At 36.7% G+C, this 18,130-nt stretch overlaps 1 protein-coding gene across 1 annotated transcript in view; it reads left to right on the top strand.

Moving 5' to 3' along the window:
- MAN2A1 (mannosidase alpha class 2A member 1) overlaps nucleotides 1–18,130 on the top strand; it is a 161,497-nt gene that overhangs the window by 66,069 nt on the left and 77,298 nt on the right. Inside the window, exons 6-9 of the mRNA XM_038532169.1 lie at nucleotides 2,130–2,303; nucleotides 5,039–5,225; nucleotides 9,549–9,726; nucleotides 16,302–16,504. Of these exons, the coding sequence (XP_038388097.1) occupies nucleotides 2,130–2,303; nucleotides 5,039–5,225; nucleotides 9,549–9,726; nucleotides 16,302–16,504 (742 nt within the window). The remainder of the gene's footprint in view (nucleotides 1–2,129; nucleotides 2,304–5,038; nucleotides 5,226–9,548; nucleotides 9,727–16,301; nucleotides 16,505–18,130) is intronic.

Below are 18,130 nucleotides of genomic sequence, written 5' to 3'. Positions count from 1 at the left end.
ATTGAGATTAGGTAAATATCCTATTTCTCATCAAACTTGCATGTTTTGAGATCCATTGATGATTTCCTAACTCTCATTCACTCTGTAATTTTTAGTTGGCGCTCTACTGAAATGAATGCCTTTCCTTTTTACTTCCTTTATTTCCTATTTATTTCTTTTTTATTTTCTTATTTGGGGCTCATGGATCTCTTGGCTTCTTATTTTATTCAATGGATTATCATCCAAGACTGTCGTTTATTTTGATGCCCCAGTTGTCACAAATTTGGGTAGTGGGAGCCCCCACAGGCAGTCTCCTGAGTTACTTTAATATGTTCCCATGATTTTTTGATCATTTCTTTACTTTATGCCCTAAAGTATATGTTCCGGGCTTATCTTGCATTTTTCCAGCCACTTCCCTGGGTGGCCATTTCTTTAAGGTTATTTTTAAATAGAGCGTAGCGTTTAGAAGTCACCATCTAGGAGCTAAGGTGTGCTCATTGGTACTGAGCTATCTCTGCATCTAGGCCCTCCTGGGGCAGAGCTAGAAAGTGAGTGTGGGTGTGTGGGTGTTACCAAACCATAAGTTAGTGCTCATGCCTCCTATTGCAGTTCATTGTCACAAAGTACATTCTGCTCTCCCACATTTACATACTCGGTAGTTCCTTTTCCTAACGGTGTGAAACCTGGCTCCCTTGTCTTAAATTTGCTCAATCGTGGAATACATGGAAAGGAGTTCCAGAATTGTTAAACCATAGCACCACAAAAAAGCCCCCAAAATACTAAATAGAGAGTTCAAGACCTCTTTTCAGTTCTTAGAAGTGAATTACATAGGTGACGTGCAAAAATAGGTAGTCAGTTCTTTGAGTTTTGACACATACCCTTGGTCCTCTCTCTGAGAGTTCTGACTTTCTGTCCTTCGTCTCCTTTGCTGGCTTTTCAGCTCTTTGCTCATCTTCAGGATTGTTCTACAGAGTTCTTTCCTTCCCTCCCTTTTCTGTCACTCTGTATTACACCTGTTGGCATGACATTCTGTGCAGTCAGATCAAGATGAATTCATCTTTGTCATCCTAGAACCTGTCATCGTCTAAGTGTATGGAAAGTGCTAAACAGGCATTTGACTGAAAAAAAAAAAAAAAAGCACACAGTCCTAGTACTTAGGTAGATACATATAGGTTGTATGGACAAGTTTTCTTTTGAGGGTCCTGAATAAATAAAAGATGAGATTTGTATAATGCCAGATGAATAGTCTTCTTTCATTAATTCCAATCTTTATTATGTTTATTTTTTACATTGTACCCTTTGTGAAATTGAGCTGTCAGTGGCTCTTAGGATTGCCGAGAGTCAGTTGTGAAAAATTCCAATCGATCTTCTCTAGGTAGAGAGAAAGTACCAGTGTTGTATTATAATTATATTTCATTAAGATTTAATGGATCCTAGTACAGCTATTTTGGCTAGTTCTGCTAGTGGCAGATTTGGAGCTGTGCGATATGAAAGACAGATGTTGGGACTGAGGGGGTACAGGTTGAAATACGTTCGCTCACTTTTCTTTGTTACATAGCAAGTGGCTGGGTTATCCAGCTCAAGGAAAAATCAGACTGGAGGTCTCAGAGGGCAGGGGCTCGGTCCTCTGTTTCTCTAGCACCACTAAATGGCAGTAGCTCTCCAGTCCTTCTAAGATGCCAGAGTGCTTCTTTCAGCTCCAGTTGACTAACCTCCGGTGCAGTTGCCCTGCCTGGGAAGACATGGCAAGGGGTGACATCTCCCTGTTTGGGAGACCCGCTGGGATCATATGCTAAAGGGTAACTTGGGGCAGATCTTTTGTCCTTAAACCCAGAAAACCACAGAACTCTGATGGCTCTGAATGTGTTGTGACTCCTTTTCATTTTATTATCTTATTTTATTTTTTTTATTTTTTTATTTTTTTATTTTTTTATTTATCATAGTCACAGAGAGAGAGAGGGGGGGGGGGGGCAGAGACACAGGCAGAGGGAGAAGCAGGCTCCATGCACCGGGAGCCCGATGTGGGATTCGATCCCAGGTCTCCAGGATCGGGCCCTGGGTCAAAGGCAGGCGCCAAACCGCTGCGCCACCCAGGGATCCCTCATTTTATTATCAATTTAAAAAATAACGCTTATTTTCTTTATCAACAGGAGTGAAACCTCGGTCCGGTTGGGCTATTGATCCTTTTGGACATTCACCAACAATGGCTTACCTTCTCAAACGTGCTGGATTTTCTCACATGCTTATTCAGAGAGTTCATTATGCAGTTAAGAAACATTTTGCATTGCATAAAACGCTGGAATTTTTTTGGAGACAGAATTGGGGTATGTAGGTTTTGATGAAAGTGGAAGATCTCACTTGACCTAGATGTTATTTGTTTCATGAGGGTTATGAACTCCTGCTGTTACAGGTTGTATTCAGAGTGTCTTGAAAATTAGCTTGCTTGGAGATACACATTCTTAAAATTTTTTTTCCCCAGTGTATTTGTGTTAAGATTCTTTCAGGCAGTGATGAGGATATTTATCTAGAGAACATTGTGGATTCTTTTTTATGCCCAAAGGAAGTAAATAAATGTAAGGAATTAGTCTTTTGTAAATAATGCTTTTATTTGCTTCTGTTTTGAAAAGAACCTGTTTTGTCACAAAGTTGAACATGTGTTAGAACTTACATCCAGTCATTTATTTCACATTCAGCCAGTGTTTCCTCCTCCTGTCTTTCCTGTCTCTGCATCTAGTAAGAATTGCCTTTTAAAACCTTTATCCTGTCCTCCTGGAACAGGAGGAAAAAGCCCTCCTGTTACCCGCATTGCTTGTTTTCACGCTGTATTCTGTGGGCGCACAGGTGTTCCAAGGTCATACTTCTATAGCTCTTTGCTGGGGGGTGGGGAGGAATTACCTTCTTGAGAGGTTTTTGCCTTTCCTAACTCATTTAATTCAGAATACCTTATTATTTCTTTTTCTTTATTGAGTTCTTATTATGGGCCATGCATTGTATTATATGCTTTATATCTACTTTCACACTAAACCTTTATCCTTTAAATTTGATTCTCTTTTTATCCCTTTTAAAAAATGGTGAAGAAATGGATGCATAGAGCTGGGAAGTCATTTGCCAAAAGTCATACAGGTAGTAGGTACAGAGGCGAGATCTGAATCCAGCTTTGTGTAGTTCAGAAGCCCAGGATTTTAACTCCCTGGCATTTGCTGCCATCCTGGTACTGAGTTCTCAGTAAGATTTCATCTGCAAAAAGGGTTTTGTTGCTAAAACAATGTTCAGAAATTACTGCACTGCATCATTCTTGCTTTCCTGTGAAAATTAGGTCCCCCCTTAAGTGTTTTCAAAAACTCATTTGTAAATCCAGACAGTAACTTCCTTATATGTACTGCTTTTTTTTTTTTTATTAATAAGGAAAGAAATTAACTATATAATTTTCTTATTCTGGAAAATAAAACCTGTAGGAAAAACAAGAACTTGCAGGGGGTTATATCCTGTATGGTTTGATCAAATGCAAAGGAACATATTAATTTAAAAAAAAATTGTTAATTTGAAGAGGCCCTATTTAACATTGTTTCCTACATGAAAATTGCCTGTAAATATCAATCAGCAAGAAATTACTAAGTACTTTCATATAATTAATGCCACAGTTGGAAGAAATAAAGAAAATTTCCTTACCTGTAAGGGAATTACAGTCTTAATTTGATAAAAGACGAGACCAACTGAAATGTGTAAACGAGTTGCTGTAGAGTATGGTGTGAGGTGTAGGAGTGGAGATGTTGAGTGTGTCTTTGATCTACCAGCAAAGGGAAGAAAAGTCGCCACCGGGAGGGCCTCTGTGCGGATGGCAAGCGTTAGTGACCAGCATCCATGATGTCACATTCCAGTGTGATTCAGGGAAACAGTTTCCAGCACAGAAATACACAAATTATAATAGCTTTAAAATTTAGAAAAGCCGGTAATTACTTTAACTAAATGGAGTATGAGATAGAACTGGAATATTTTAGCACTTACCAGATAGATTTGAACATGTTGCTTCAAAATTATGTTTTGGAACTCATTTGAGCTGCTTTGTGTGTTCTGGTTCTTAATGAAGCAGTTATCTTCATTTTTTTTTTTTAAATGTGTGTGTCGCCTTTTTGTTTTCGTTGCAGTTGTTGTGTCTGTCTTTGTTATAAAAGCAGCACGTAACCCATTGCTGAAAAGTAGGGATCCATATGTAAATAAAGGGGGATTTACAGTATTTACAGGCCAGGAGCCTACAAAGATAACCCCTTTTCACCCTTGGTTAAGGCCCCCATCCCTGGGTGACAGGCTGCTGATCTCTCAAGGGCCATGATGACACCTGCTGGCATTGAGGATTGATTAAAAACAGTTCTGCGTTGGGAACCAGTGCTCGCTTTCTGTATATTTTTCGTTTGCTTTGTTTTCATTCTTGCTATTTTTGGCTTTGAAAAGTACTTTCGCTTGTTCTGTGCTGCTCTCTTGGTGAAAAGTCCCAGTGGTTCTATATCGGTGAACATCGGGGAGACTCTGCGAACTCTTCTGGTTGCCCTTTCTTCTCCTCACAGCAAGAAATGCTTGCACTTTGCCCAGGATTCTCACAAGCCTTTCTAACTTCTTCCTTTACCTTCTCTTCCTCTCTTCTTCTCACCCCTCCTCTGCGGCTAGCGTAGTGGTCTTTCTCAGTGTGTCCCGTTACTGATGGGGACCCACGTGTGGCAGGAGCTAGCAGCCAGGGATGGACGTGGCATTAATTTTGGGTCAGCCAGTGATAACTTTTGCTTCTGTTCGGTTTGTATCTGTCCAGGCCAGCAGATGCTGGTTCCTGATGGGTCTCTGCTAAGTTCCCATAGAAGACCTGGACAGAGACTGAGATGTGAGCCTCTTCCTTCAGGCTGGTGGCCGTCGAATGCCGCTGGAGTTGATGCCTTAGTAGTAGTTAGATTAGGTTGTGGATTTAGGGTCGAGCTTGCATTATGTATATATAGAAAGTACTGGCATTCTGAACAATTTTGGGAAAACAAAATTTATAAATCCAGGTTTGTCTGTTGGCTCTTTATTTTAGATCTGGGATCTGGCACAGATATTTTTTGCCACATGATGCCCTTCTACAGCTATGACATCCCTCATACGTGCGGACCTGATCCTAAAATATGCTGCCAGTTTGATTTTAAACGGCTTCCTGGAGGCAGATTTGGTTGTCCCTGGGGAGTCCCCCCAGAAACAATACATCTTGGAAATGTCCAAAAGAGGTATGAAAATCTGCATTTCGTTAAGACAGCATCTTGAACAAAGCAGCAGCTCAGCTGCTCTCTGCTAAAGGGTTCGGTGGCCAACATTACCCATGTTCAAGGTGTTCATTCAACAAGATCTAAAGTGACTTAAAAATGCCAGAGCTTCAGCTGTGCCTTTTTGTGTTATAACTTAATGGAAAATGAACAACAGTTGATCAATATACAATGGAGAACCTATAACACTGTGTTATTACCTTCTCCTTTGCCCTTATTATAAAAGCCTTCTGCTGTGTTTGATTGATCTCATATACTTTCGTTGATAATAAAACTTCTGGTCTCTATTGTATACGTTGGTAAGAAAAGCAACCCAACTGCAAAAACACATTTATTGAAATGGAACACATAAAGAGTATAATTATCTGTTCTTCTAATAACAATTTCAGTAACTGTGGATGCTGCCCAGCTCTGATGAATACACACTTTCGATCTTTCTGATATTTTTGACTTACAGACCATTTTAATTAGGAATGTTTATACTTAAGGATATTTATTTACCTAAAAAAGGAATGAATCATTTTCTTAGTAAGAAAATGACATTCACGACAGAAGCGTCTTATTATATACCAAGTTACCTATACTTCTAATTTGCGCGCTTTTAAAGTTTAATTTCTTCACTTAAAAATTATTGGTGTGTAATGCCTTTAAATAAAACATTTTGTTGTGATATAAACCACTCACCTCTGGCAGAAAAATTATACAGGCTTTTAATTTTATTTTTTTAGATCGTGTTATTTATTATCCACATGAGGAGAGTTTTGAGAGTGAGAGGGGCAACTATAAACAATTAAAGTAGGATGACGGCCATAAACTCTGCAAACCACGTTCATTAACTCTATTATTGAGACCCTAGAATTTCTGGTTTCCGAAAACCTACTCTGTCTAGGTTCTTGTACATGTTATCCTTAAAAATTTTTCAATAACATAATGGTGACACAAGTGTAGGCATTTTTTTTTAAACTCATCAAATTGTGTGCATTACTTGTATACCAATAATTATGTGCAGTCTTTTTGCCATTTGTAAGTTTGATGGTTTCTGGGAACTCTATGCTGGTGTGGCTTGCTAAGAAGAAGCTGGACATCCTACCTTCCACAGGAGTGTTAAAATAGGCAAGAGTGAGGCAGATGAGTAGTTATCAACTGTGGCTGCCCAAATCACCCAGGGAACTTTGGAAAAATCTTCAGCCCAACAGAATGAGAATAGGGTGCCAGCATGGTCACCCCAGGTGGTTGCAAACTACAATGATAAAGCCTTTTAAATAAAGTAAGATCTTTGCACTGTGCACTATCAGGTCTATTTATTTTTTAAAAATTGCTTTTTAAAAACTGTGTGGAAGGAGAAGGTGAGATTGGGTCTTTCTACCTTGAGTCAGTGCTTGTGGCCATAAAATAATCCATTGTGAGCCTCTCACTGTGGCACACAGAAAGGTATTTTAAACATGGCAGCCTTCTTGAGGCCATAGATCCCTTCTAGCAAAATCTGACTTTTAAAGTTTTTTTTTTTTTTTGAAAAACTGTCCAGGATTGGGGATCAACGTGATTTCATTTTTTTTGGTTCCTACAGCCATGAAAAATCAGTGAGGAACAGTGAATAGCATGCTTCCTGGGGTTAAGTTGGTTAGACAGAGGAGAATAATCCAGTATATTATTAGCAAACAGTGTAGAGTCATGTGGCATAGGCTGTGATGCAGCTCAGGGGTTTGGGGATAGGGAATTTCTTTGAGGGTAACCAAATGCCTCAGTGGCACCAAAGACCTACTGAGGCTCCTCTTTTCCTTTCTTGGATGTAGCTGACATCACCTGTTTAAAGTGCATTATTGGGAGAAAAGCTATTTTGTGTAATCCTTTTGCTATGTCCCACCTGACACTTCAAAGATTGCCCCCCAGGAACATACCTTGTGCTGTCAGTTCCAGTGATTCTGCAAGTGGTTTCCAGGCACCTGAGGGCATTGAGATGAAAGAGTCTATTTAATACTTATGTAGATTTTTTAAAAACTTCTTATAAGTCTTGAAATCTTAACTCTACTCGTTACTTCACATCCAGATATCACCTTCCTTTTTACTTTGTGATGAGTGGAGATCAAACACGGGCATTCCAGCCTCGTGGCACATGATTTTTAATACCCTAGAGAAAATGAAATTTAACTATAATTTACAGGTGATAAAATTGATACTGTGTAGTTCAGCAGGTTCCTGTACTTAGCAAAAAAAAAAAAAAAAAAAAAAAAGAAAAGAAAAGGAAATACCATTCTTTATCAAGTTGAGTTTTTGTTCTCATACCATATATTTTACGTATGATGGTGATTTACATGTCAGGTGATACAGGATGTTCTAGGGAATTTTTTTTTTTTCTTGGTTCTAGTTAAGTTGACATTTCTAACCTGGTAAAGAGAAGAGCAGCTTCTCATGTGCAGCTGCACATTTTCAGATGTGATATTGGTCAGTTCATTTGTTTTTAGTGTATCATATATTTAATGAATATCTACTCTTTACTAGGTAGTGTAGATTGGTCCCTTGGCTTTCCCAGTGTTGAACCGTCTACGCAGGAGCTTGGGAGTTAGGACAGATGCTGAATGGAAAGGTCACATTTGTTTTGTGATTTTTTTTTTTTCCTCTTATGTGTCTTATGCATATACACACGAGACATGGGAGATCTAGTAGTAATTATCCTTTTCTATGCTGGTTGCCTCAGGGGATCTGATTGGATGCTCAGTCACAGCATATCTTTTATCTGTGATTTATATGTTTGGCTTTTTGCTCATTTATTTTTCTCTTATTTATTTTTCTGATTAATCTCATTAGACACGTGGTTTTGAATTATAAGTAATAATCTAAAGTTATTTTTGGTAAGTGTGAAACATTAGTAAATGATTAGTAAAAATTAAGTTCTCTACTGAATGCTAATTTCAGAAAACAATGTTATGTAAGGATATTATGGTTATATTTTACTCACCAAGTTATTAAATTTGGCTAATAATTCAATATTTGCAAGGCAATTTCAGAAGCTATCAGTATAAAAAGATCATATGAGAGTATAAATTTAAATTTTTTAAATTCTATAAAATACTTCTTTCCATTATTGATATTCTTTGTGTTTCTTGCATAAATTTTTTGTAAATTGGAACGAACTTCTGGATAACCCTTGAAATGAAAATTGGAATACTGGGTAAAAAGCATATTAGTCTTTTATCACTAGTTTCTTAAGCGTGGCATTACAAACATTGAGAACTACTCTGAGTTCATCTGCTTAATTTCCTTTTTGTAAGCCATTCCTAGACTTCCTCAAACGGTGCCCCACTTCGACATCAGCAGTTCAACCCCAAAGGTTTTCTACAGAATACTAGAATATGAAATATGAAAGCACATCTGCACACCTAGTATTTAGGTGACCTTTGGAGTCATTGGGTAGATCTAAGGGAGGTGGAAACCCCAAAAGCTAATACAACTCCACGGCTTTATCTGTTGATCAGTACTGAGAAGGACACTGTGACAGACACCTGTTTATTGATGGCAGGTGTTAAGTGAGCTGTTTTTCTTCCTTTTGAAGAGGAAATCATATTCTATAATTGGTTCATCCAAACTATTTTTTTTATGTTTAGTCAGGCAAGTTTAGATCAAATCAGAGAAAGGAATCTTAAGTCAAAGCCAACCTCAAAGTTTATGTAGATGAAGAAATCCTTATTGTCTTCTTGGTCTAAATTATTTTAAAACATGGGCAAGCTGGATCCAAGGTATGTGACAGGGCTTCAGGAGGCCTTTGTTCCCAGTAATTATATGTCAATATTAGTATGTGACTTTATTTCTTTAAGGGTGATCCATTGGAAAACTATGGGTTTTTCTCTCTGGTAAGAATTTATATTTTTTAAAAGATTTATTTATTCAGTTGAGAGAGTGAGAGAAGTGCACACAAGAGAACACACACAGAAGGGAAGGCAGAGGGAGAGAGGGAGGGAGAGTCCCACGCCAACTCTGTGCTGAATGGGGGGCCCAATGCAGGGTTTGATCTCATGACCTTCAGACTACAACCGAGCTGAAACCAAGAGTTTCAACCAACTCTTTTCAAGATGCTCAACCAACTGTGTCACCCAGGTGCCCCAGAATTTATGTATATTTTAAGTGGATTATGAAAATTAGTGTAAGAGTTTAAAAAAAAATCTGCCTTATAAATCATACCTAGAATACAGGTAAAATATATAATTTCTTTTAACATAATTCACTTTTTAATGAGTTGCCCCATTGTCCTTTTCTTAATACTATTCTTATTTTTCCCTTTTTCTTTTGTAGGGCTGAAATGCTTCTAGATCAATACCGGAAGAAGTCAAAGCTCTTCCGTACTACAGTTGTCCTGGCCCCACTAGGAGATGATTTTCGCTACTGTGAACGCACAGAATGGGATCATCAGTTTAAGAATTATCAGCTGCTTTTTGATTATATGAATTCTCATCCTGAGTATAATGTTAAGGTAATTTGAGAATATTTTTTTTTTTAGATGCAGAAAAATAATTTTTTTATTGGAGTTCAATTTGCCAACATATAGCATAACACCCAGTGCTCATCCCGTCCAGTGCCCCCTCGGTGCCCCTCACCCAGTCACCCCAACCCCCTGCCCACCTCCCTTTCCACTATCCCTTGTTTGTTTCCCAGAGTTAATTTGAGAATATTTAATTATGATACTGTAGTTGAATTTGAGCTTCATTATTAAATGAGGCTAAAACACAATAGCTTTAGTTTCTTTGTCCCACATCCCAGTATTTCCTAGAATGTTTAGTCCTTATGTAAGTGTAGTTCTTAAAGAGGAAAATTATCTAGTACTATAGTTGCATTTCTGAAGTTGTCCCTTTCCTCCCATTCCTATAGCATCTAAGAGGCATTACTTCTACATAGTTGTAAACATGCACGTACTAAGCTGTGATCTTCATTTTTCAGTCATGTCCTGTTTTTCTGCCAGCATCGAAAGTTTGTTTCTTTCTGATGGTTGCATCCTTCTGATTTAATGGGTATGACTGGCAGATGGAGATGAACATGTCATGCATTTTCCAAATGAATGTCTTGTGTCCAGAGAACACACTAGCATTTTTCTTAGTTGAGAAGACTTCCCAAAATCAACCATTTGCCTGTCGTTATTCCCTTTTTTCCCCCTTTTGGAAAATTATGAAGGTACCCTAAATTTTTGAGAACAATTCAAATACTCCTCCCAGACCCCTGCCTCCCCGTATCCATAGCTCAGCCACCACATTGATCAACTGAAGGTCACTCTCAGTTCAGCTGTGCCTCACTGTCCTCTCTCACCCTCTCCCAGGGATTATTTTAGAAGAAATAGTAGTCGTGTAGTTTCATCTAGAACCATTTTGGTATGTATCTAAGTGATAAAGACTGTTTAAAAATACAATCATAATGCCTTTATTACATCCAAAAAATGAACAATAATTCAATATTATCATATATCCAGATAGATTCAGATTTTTCTGATCACGTACAGGCATTTTTAGCAGATGTTTCATGAGTCAGGATTCAAACAAGACTCCTGTGTGAAGAAATTATCCAATGTGTTTATTGTATTCACATACCAACCTGTGAGACGGTAGAGTATCTCTAGGAATAATATAGAAAGGAAGAGATGTTGCTGTTTAGGAAATTAGAAAGCTGATGATAGTGTAGTGAGAATTCAAGTTTGTTAAGTAAATGTAAATAATATTAAATACATAAACTTAAATAAAATTCCAAATGTATTCAAGATATTCGCAACTGAATTCCTACTCTGTGCATCAGGTCTATGTTTAAATCACCTCTAATATCTCTTCAAAGATGAAGCTCATACATGAACATTTGCTTAGGAGATGGCATATGTATTTGTGTATTTTATCCCTGAACATATCTTCCTAGTGAATGTTTTTGAGGTCCACAAAAGGATTTACCACCAGATTCTAAAGAATTAAAGTCCTGATTTTAGTATTTTACTTATTTCCTCCTTTGCCCACTGAGTTATTTTAAAAATTGAAATATCATATACGTAGGAAATGTGCACAAATCCTAAGTGTACAGAGGATTTTCTAAGTTTAAAAACCTCCATGTAACAACCATCCAGTTTAGGACAGAACATTTATGGCATCCAAAAAGAGTCTCTTAGATGTCCTTCAAATCATTGCCAAATCTTACAAAAATAACCTTATTTTCCCTTCTATAATTAATGATTAGTGTTGTTTCTTTTAATGTAAGAAGGGAGTCTAAATAGGTGCTATTTTGTGTTCTCTTGCTCCACATTATATTGCGAGATTCATCTGTATTATTGCATGTGGCAGCATTTTTTTTTTTTTTTGAGATTTTATTTACTTATTTGAGAGTGTGTGTGAGCAGGGTGGGGGAAGGAGCGGAGGGAGAGGAAAGAGAGACTCTCAAGCAGACTCTGCGCTGAGTGTGGAGCCTAATATGAAGCTCCATCTCAAGACCCCGAGAGCATGACCTGAGCTAAAATCAAGTCAGATGCTTAACCAGCTGAGCCACCCAGGTGCCCCACAGTATATTCGTTTTGAATACTGTATATTATCTCAGTATTCATTTGATAGACATGCTACAGTCTGTCCATTGTATTATTGATAGACATTTGGGTTGTTTCCAGGTTTTGTGTATTACAGATAAAACCATTCTGAATATTTTGTGCATTTTTTATATACATGTATGTGAGTTTGTATGTATAAAATGGGATGGAAATTTGTGGTCATTGGGTATGCACATGTTCAACCTCAGTAGGTACCACCAAACAGCATCCCAAACAGATGCACTAGTTGCATTATGCAACAATTTCATATTGCTGTACTTTGTTATTCAAGTTTTGTATCGTTAGGATTTTTTCCATTCTTATTTTTTATGATAGATGTGATGGTTTTATTTTATATTTTCCTAGTATTTAATGAGTTGAACCTCTTTTCAGAACTTTATTGCCATTTATCCTCTTTTGTGAAGTGCCTATTTAAATCTTTTGATGACTTTTCCTTAAATTGTTTTGTCTTTTTGTACCATTTACAGTTCTTTTATATATTTTGGCTTGAGTCTTTCTTCAGATGAAAAATTATGCAAATATTGTCTTCCACTCTATGTAAGCCTGTTTTTTAATTTCTTAGTTCTGTCTTCTGGTAAACAGAAATTTTTCATTTTAATTTAGTATAATAGTATTTTCCTTTATGGTTAGTGTTTGTCATGTTCTGCTTAAGAAATTTTTGTTCACAGTCATGAAAATACACTTCTTATGAAGCTGTCCTCCAGAAGCTTTATTGTTTTACCTTCAATATTTAGGTCTGTAACCTATTTAGAATTGATTTTTTTGTGGATTGTATGAAGACAGGGATCAAGGTACATTTTTGTCCATATGGATATCTACCATCATTTATTGAAAAGACCAGTTTGTCCACTTTACTGCAGCAGCATCTTGTCAGTAATTATGAAACTATATTTGGATATATATTATGGATCTTGTATAGACTCTTCAATTGTCTATTTGACTAATCTCATACTGTCTTAATTACTCTAGTTTTATTTTTATTTATTTTAAGATTTTATGTATTTATTCACAAGAGACACACAGAGAGAGAGAGAGGCAGAGACACAGGCAGAGGGAGAAGCAGGCTCCCTGCAGGGAGCCCGACGTGGGACTCGATCCCAGGGCTCTGGGATCATGCCCTGGGCTGAAGGTGGAGCTAAACGGCTGAGCCACCCGGGCTGCCCCAGTTACTCTAGTTTTATAATAGATCTTAATGTCTGATAGCATAAGTCTTCTAATTTTGTTTTCCTTCTCAAGATTTGAGTTGGTTATTTTTCTTTATAGTTCTAAAAAGGGTTGGGATCAACTTTTAAATTTCTACCAAACAAAAAAAAAAGTTGGAATTTTGTTTGGGATTGCATTGAACCTATGGATCAATTTGAGTACAATTAACTTCTTTAAATATTAGGCCATCCATGAACATGGTATATTCCATGTATAAAAATACAGTTGACTTTTGCATTTCTAACCTTGTTCCCAGTGACCTCTAATGTATTTTCTTTCTTTGCAGAATTTTTGTGACTCAACTGTTGGGTGCTTTGAGTGCCCTTAGATACCTTTAAACAAAAGCTTTTTTTCTCTGGTTTATCTAGTTAACATCTGTTCTCTATAGGATGTTTGAAGTTATTTTGCCCAAGCTGGAAGCCTCAATGTATCATTTTTTTCTTTAATGAAAGGAAAAACAAAAGTAAACAATTGAATTTAGATGGCTAAAAAACTGACATTTTACTACTAGCTGAGATAGCTTGCCATTGATCATCAGTGATTTAACAATTTATGTAATTTTTCCTCCTATGTTCTGATAGAGAAGTTTGATTATGTTTAAGGTTAGTGTAAAAAAAAATTTACCTTTTTTTTTGGTTATTTGTTTAGGTCTCCCGAATATGTACTTTATTTGAGCTACCAAGAGACTCTGTAGGAAAATTTACTCTTAATTTCTTTGGGAACTACTCTAGCATAGATACGGAATTACATACCAGTCATTTGAGATTGAATTAAATTTATGAGAAGGGGCCTACCAGACCACTTACATAAACTTTGCCCTGGGAAATTGCCGAGAGGGAAATAGATTTATGTTGGCTAACACCAAAATTTAATCAAGATATTTTAAAAGAGTATATTTTGTTGTTAATATTAACTCTGTAGCATGCCATAATTCCCTAAAATCTGAAAGGGATTTTGTTATCTAATAGAAGTCCTTTGTTATAGAGATGAAAACGTGAGGATCAGAAATTTAGATTGTTGGATATTTTGGTACTTTTATCAGTATTCTTCCCTGAACTTACCTGTACCTATTGGGTCTGAAATTAATGCTGTATTTCTTTGTATTTATGACCCTCATCTCTTGTATGGTTATACACACACACTTACATTCTGCTTTTTAGAATGTGTTAAGTGAGTGGGGCGCCTGGGGGGTGCAGTCGGTTAATTGGCTGCCTTCCACTCAGGTCATGCATCATCTCAGGGTCCTGGGAGCGAGCCCCAGGTCATGCTCCCTGCTTCTGGTGAGCAGGGTGCCTGCTACTCCCTCTCCGTCTGCCCCTCTGCATGCTCATGCTGTCTCTCTGTCTCTCAAACTAATAAAATCTTTAAAAAAAAAGAATGTGTTAGTAATAAATAATACTCATTTTTTGAGTACTTACTATTTGCTATTAACTTTTTTTTTTTTTTTTTTTTTTTAAGAGAGACAGAGATTGAACACACTTGATGAGGGGACAGGGAGCGGAAGAGGGAATCTGAAGTAGGCTCCATGCCCAGCACAGGGCTCAGTGTGGCGCTCAATCTTGTAACACCAATATTTTGACCTGAGCCAAAATTAAGCATCTGACTTAACTGACCCAAGCCATCCAGGAAGCCCTGCTATTAACTTTTTAAAGTGCTTTACTTTATTTAATTTTACTTAAATTTTCTGAACTTAATTTTCTGAACTTAATTTTCTGAACATTTCCTGGTAGCTTCTATAATTATCCACATTATAGATGAAGAAACTGAGGCAGAGATAGATTAACTTGCCCAAGATAAGACTAGGTAATATTGTTGAATATTGTTTTTCTGTGATATAAACATAAGGATTTAGAAATAACCATCTTTTCTACCCTAATAAGAATTTATTGTGCCACAGGTATATTATGATAACTTATATTTGTCTCAGGAATATCATTGTTTCCAGCTGAAATTTTGCTTTTGCAATAGAAAATGATAGCTAAAACTTAACACCATTGTTTACTATTTGTGTTTCTCTGCATTTTCCTTAGAACCCTAGTAGTTGTAACACAGACACAGACAATATATAATATACTTAAAACCACATATTAAATAAATGCTAGAGATGGAATTGAAATTCATGCTATCTGGGTCCAGGTTGTGTGCTGTTCTTAACCACCCTGCTAGAGTGCTACTCAATGTTTTTAGCTACTCTTGATTATTAATTATTTTTCCGCTGTGTTGAATCGAAATACCTTTTAGTATCTGTGTGTGTGTGTCGGGGGGGGGGTGTAGAAAACAACAAAATTAGCATCTTACTGTCATTCAAAGGAATACATCCCCTGTTACATTCTCTGTTTTTTTTTTTTAATATTTTTTTTAATTTTTTTTATTTATTTATGATAGTCACAGAGAGAGAGAGGCAGAGACACAGGCAGAGGGAGAAGCAGGCTCCATGCACCGGGAGCCTGATGTGGGATTCGATCCTGGGTCTCCAGGATCGCGCCCTGGGCCAAAGGCAGGCGCCAAACCGCTGCGCCACCCAGGGATCCCCTCTCTGTTTATTTCTAAAACACTGCCTTTAATATCTGTTTACATGGTCTGGTATAATACTTCCTTTTTTTTTTTTCTTTTGATTTATAGAATAGCTTGGGCTCATAAAAATGGATTTATGTTCTGGTAATTTAAATCATTAGTCAAAAGGCCTTTTCGTTTGAGCAGTCAACCTTACAATTCTTGTCACTCTTTGTTTCCCTTCTATTCAATGTTACCTGCTGGTAGAGAAAGTCCAATTTTATAATGACCTGCTGTTCTTAAAGTCTCCTTATGAGAGCTCAAAGCAGGGGGAAGGGGACACCTTAAAAGGGGAGTGTATGTGCATATGACATATGAAAGTACTTAATGGCTAACAAAACTGGTATGTAAATAAAATGTTTTATTTTTGCTGCTTCCTCCCATCTTTTACTCCTCTCTGAATTATTCTCTTCCCTGACTCTTGCACAGTTCAAAATTCTGGAGATTTGTAAGGAGTTTTCAGATCCACAAATTTGTATATCTCAGTAGTTCTTCTAACCCTTGGGTGTATAAGTTTTATTTTAGTTTAATTTGGGACCTGATGCAAGTAAAAGAGTTATACTGTGTATTTTTCCCCTGCTTTTGAGTTTTGTGAAATCTGAGCTAGATTTTCATCTTAACCTGGAAGTGCATCTTAAATATTTATTATTGACTTCTTCTTTCAGTGCTAGAAGTAATTTTAACGTAATGATGAATAATTTAAGTATAACTTTTTTTTAAATTAGATACAGTTTGGGACTTTATCGGATTATTTTGATGCACTGGATAAAGAAGATGTAACCAGTGGAAAGAATAGCCAATCAATGTTCCCTGTTCTAAGTGGAGATTTTTTTACTTACGCTGACCGAGATGATCATTACTGGAGTGGCTACTTTACATCCAGACCCTTTTACAAACGAATGGATAGGATATTGGAATCCCATATAAGGTACATTTGCGTTTAGATAGCTACATTAATTATTTACCTCTTTTATGTCATCATTGTCTTTTTGTAGAGTTTTGCATAACATACAGCCTTTATGCAGTATTAGGATGTGTTTAACGTAATTGTGAAATTTTAATGCAATCAGAGGTAAGTCTCCAAAGCATAATCAGAAACCTGGTTTTTGTTCTGAAAGGAAAAGCAGTTTATGTGATTCGACTTTCTCTTGTATTTTGTGTTTTATATGTTTCTAATTAACTATCAGTATTGTTTGCACACCGTGATAATATCCAGTGACATTGTCATATGTGTCTGCAGGTCAGGAACTGGACAGACTAAATTGTTAGAAATGAGCACAGACCAAAAGGACCTCTCAGTGGCCAAAATGTGGGCCTCAAAGTACATAATCTAAGACTATATGTGGGAGAACTTGAAAGGCTCCACCTTAGTTCTTATTTACCTGAAACCTATTTCTATAGGTTTAATTTTCTGCTTAGAAGAACAAAATCTGAAACAAAAACTGATGGAGGTAGAGTGGTTGGCTGAAAAAGTACAGACAGGGAGAAGGCAGAGAAGTCGGTAGAAAACAGAAAGGTTCTAAGCTGGCGTTGTCCAGTAGAGCTTGCAGTCTCTGTCCAACAACTTCCTGCAGCGGTAGAAATACTCAGTTTCTGTTTTCTGCACTGTTCGGTATGTACTGGCCACATGGAGCTGTTGAGCACGTGAAATGTGAACTGAACTCTTAGTTTCTTTTAATTTTAATTGATTTAACTAAATCAATTCCCGCTATTTACTTAATAGCTGTCATAGTGGAGAGTTCAGTGCTAAGTAATTGAGTCTTGTTTTTTGGTAAAGATGAACCTCGCCAGGGACTCCTGAGGCTCTCTCTATGTGTGTGTCACCTGGCAGGTTAATTCATTTTCATGATAAGTACACTTTCAACTTAGTTCAGATCACAAATTCATGGTGATTCATTTTCATGATAAATCTCAGGATTAAAAATAACAAGTCATGTCATACCTACCTTCTTCATTCTACTGGTAGAAACAGTCCATTTTGGGAATCCTTTTTATAAAAATCACGAATTTCTCTGAGGGTGGTACTTTGGTATAGTAGCGTGTTTATATTATTTTTACTGCTGCTATGCCATTACCATTATTTCAAAAGCCTGATATTTGACTATTTTTTGGGATATTCACAAATGTGCCAGATGGATACATATTATTGTATTTATAATAATAATCCTACATTAGAGAGATGCATTCTTACCCTATAGGTTATTTATTATCTATTATGTTATTCTAAATTACCCATGATAAAAACAGAGAAAGTACTAAGTAATGTAGAGACTTGTTTGGACTAATGGATTTTTTAAAAGTCAACTATTTTTCAAGACAAAGAGTGATGAATGTTGATTCAGTCTTAATTTATTGCACACATTTAAGGTGAAGTACTTAGTACGGGTAATATATTTTAAAAATTCTGCTTTAAAGTACAAAAACCATATAATAATTATGAATTTCAAATATAATTAATTTATTTGAAAACAAGTTTGTTGTCTGATGATAGCTATTTCATCTTAATGCTCATTTGTAAAATATTTGGATCAAAGAGTATAAAGAAGAAAATATT

The sequence above is a fragment of the Canis lupus genome, chromosome 3, assembly GCF_011100685.1.
Source record: "Canis lupus familiaris isolate Mischka breed German Shepherd chromosome 3, alternate assembly UU_Cfam_GSD_1.0, whole genome shotgun sequence".
Lineage (NCBI taxonomy): Eukaryota > Metazoa > Chordata > Mammalia > Carnivora > Canidae > Canis > Canis lupus.
Note: the sequence above shows the minus strand (reverse complement) of the source record. Positions and strands in the feature narration are given on the sequence as shown.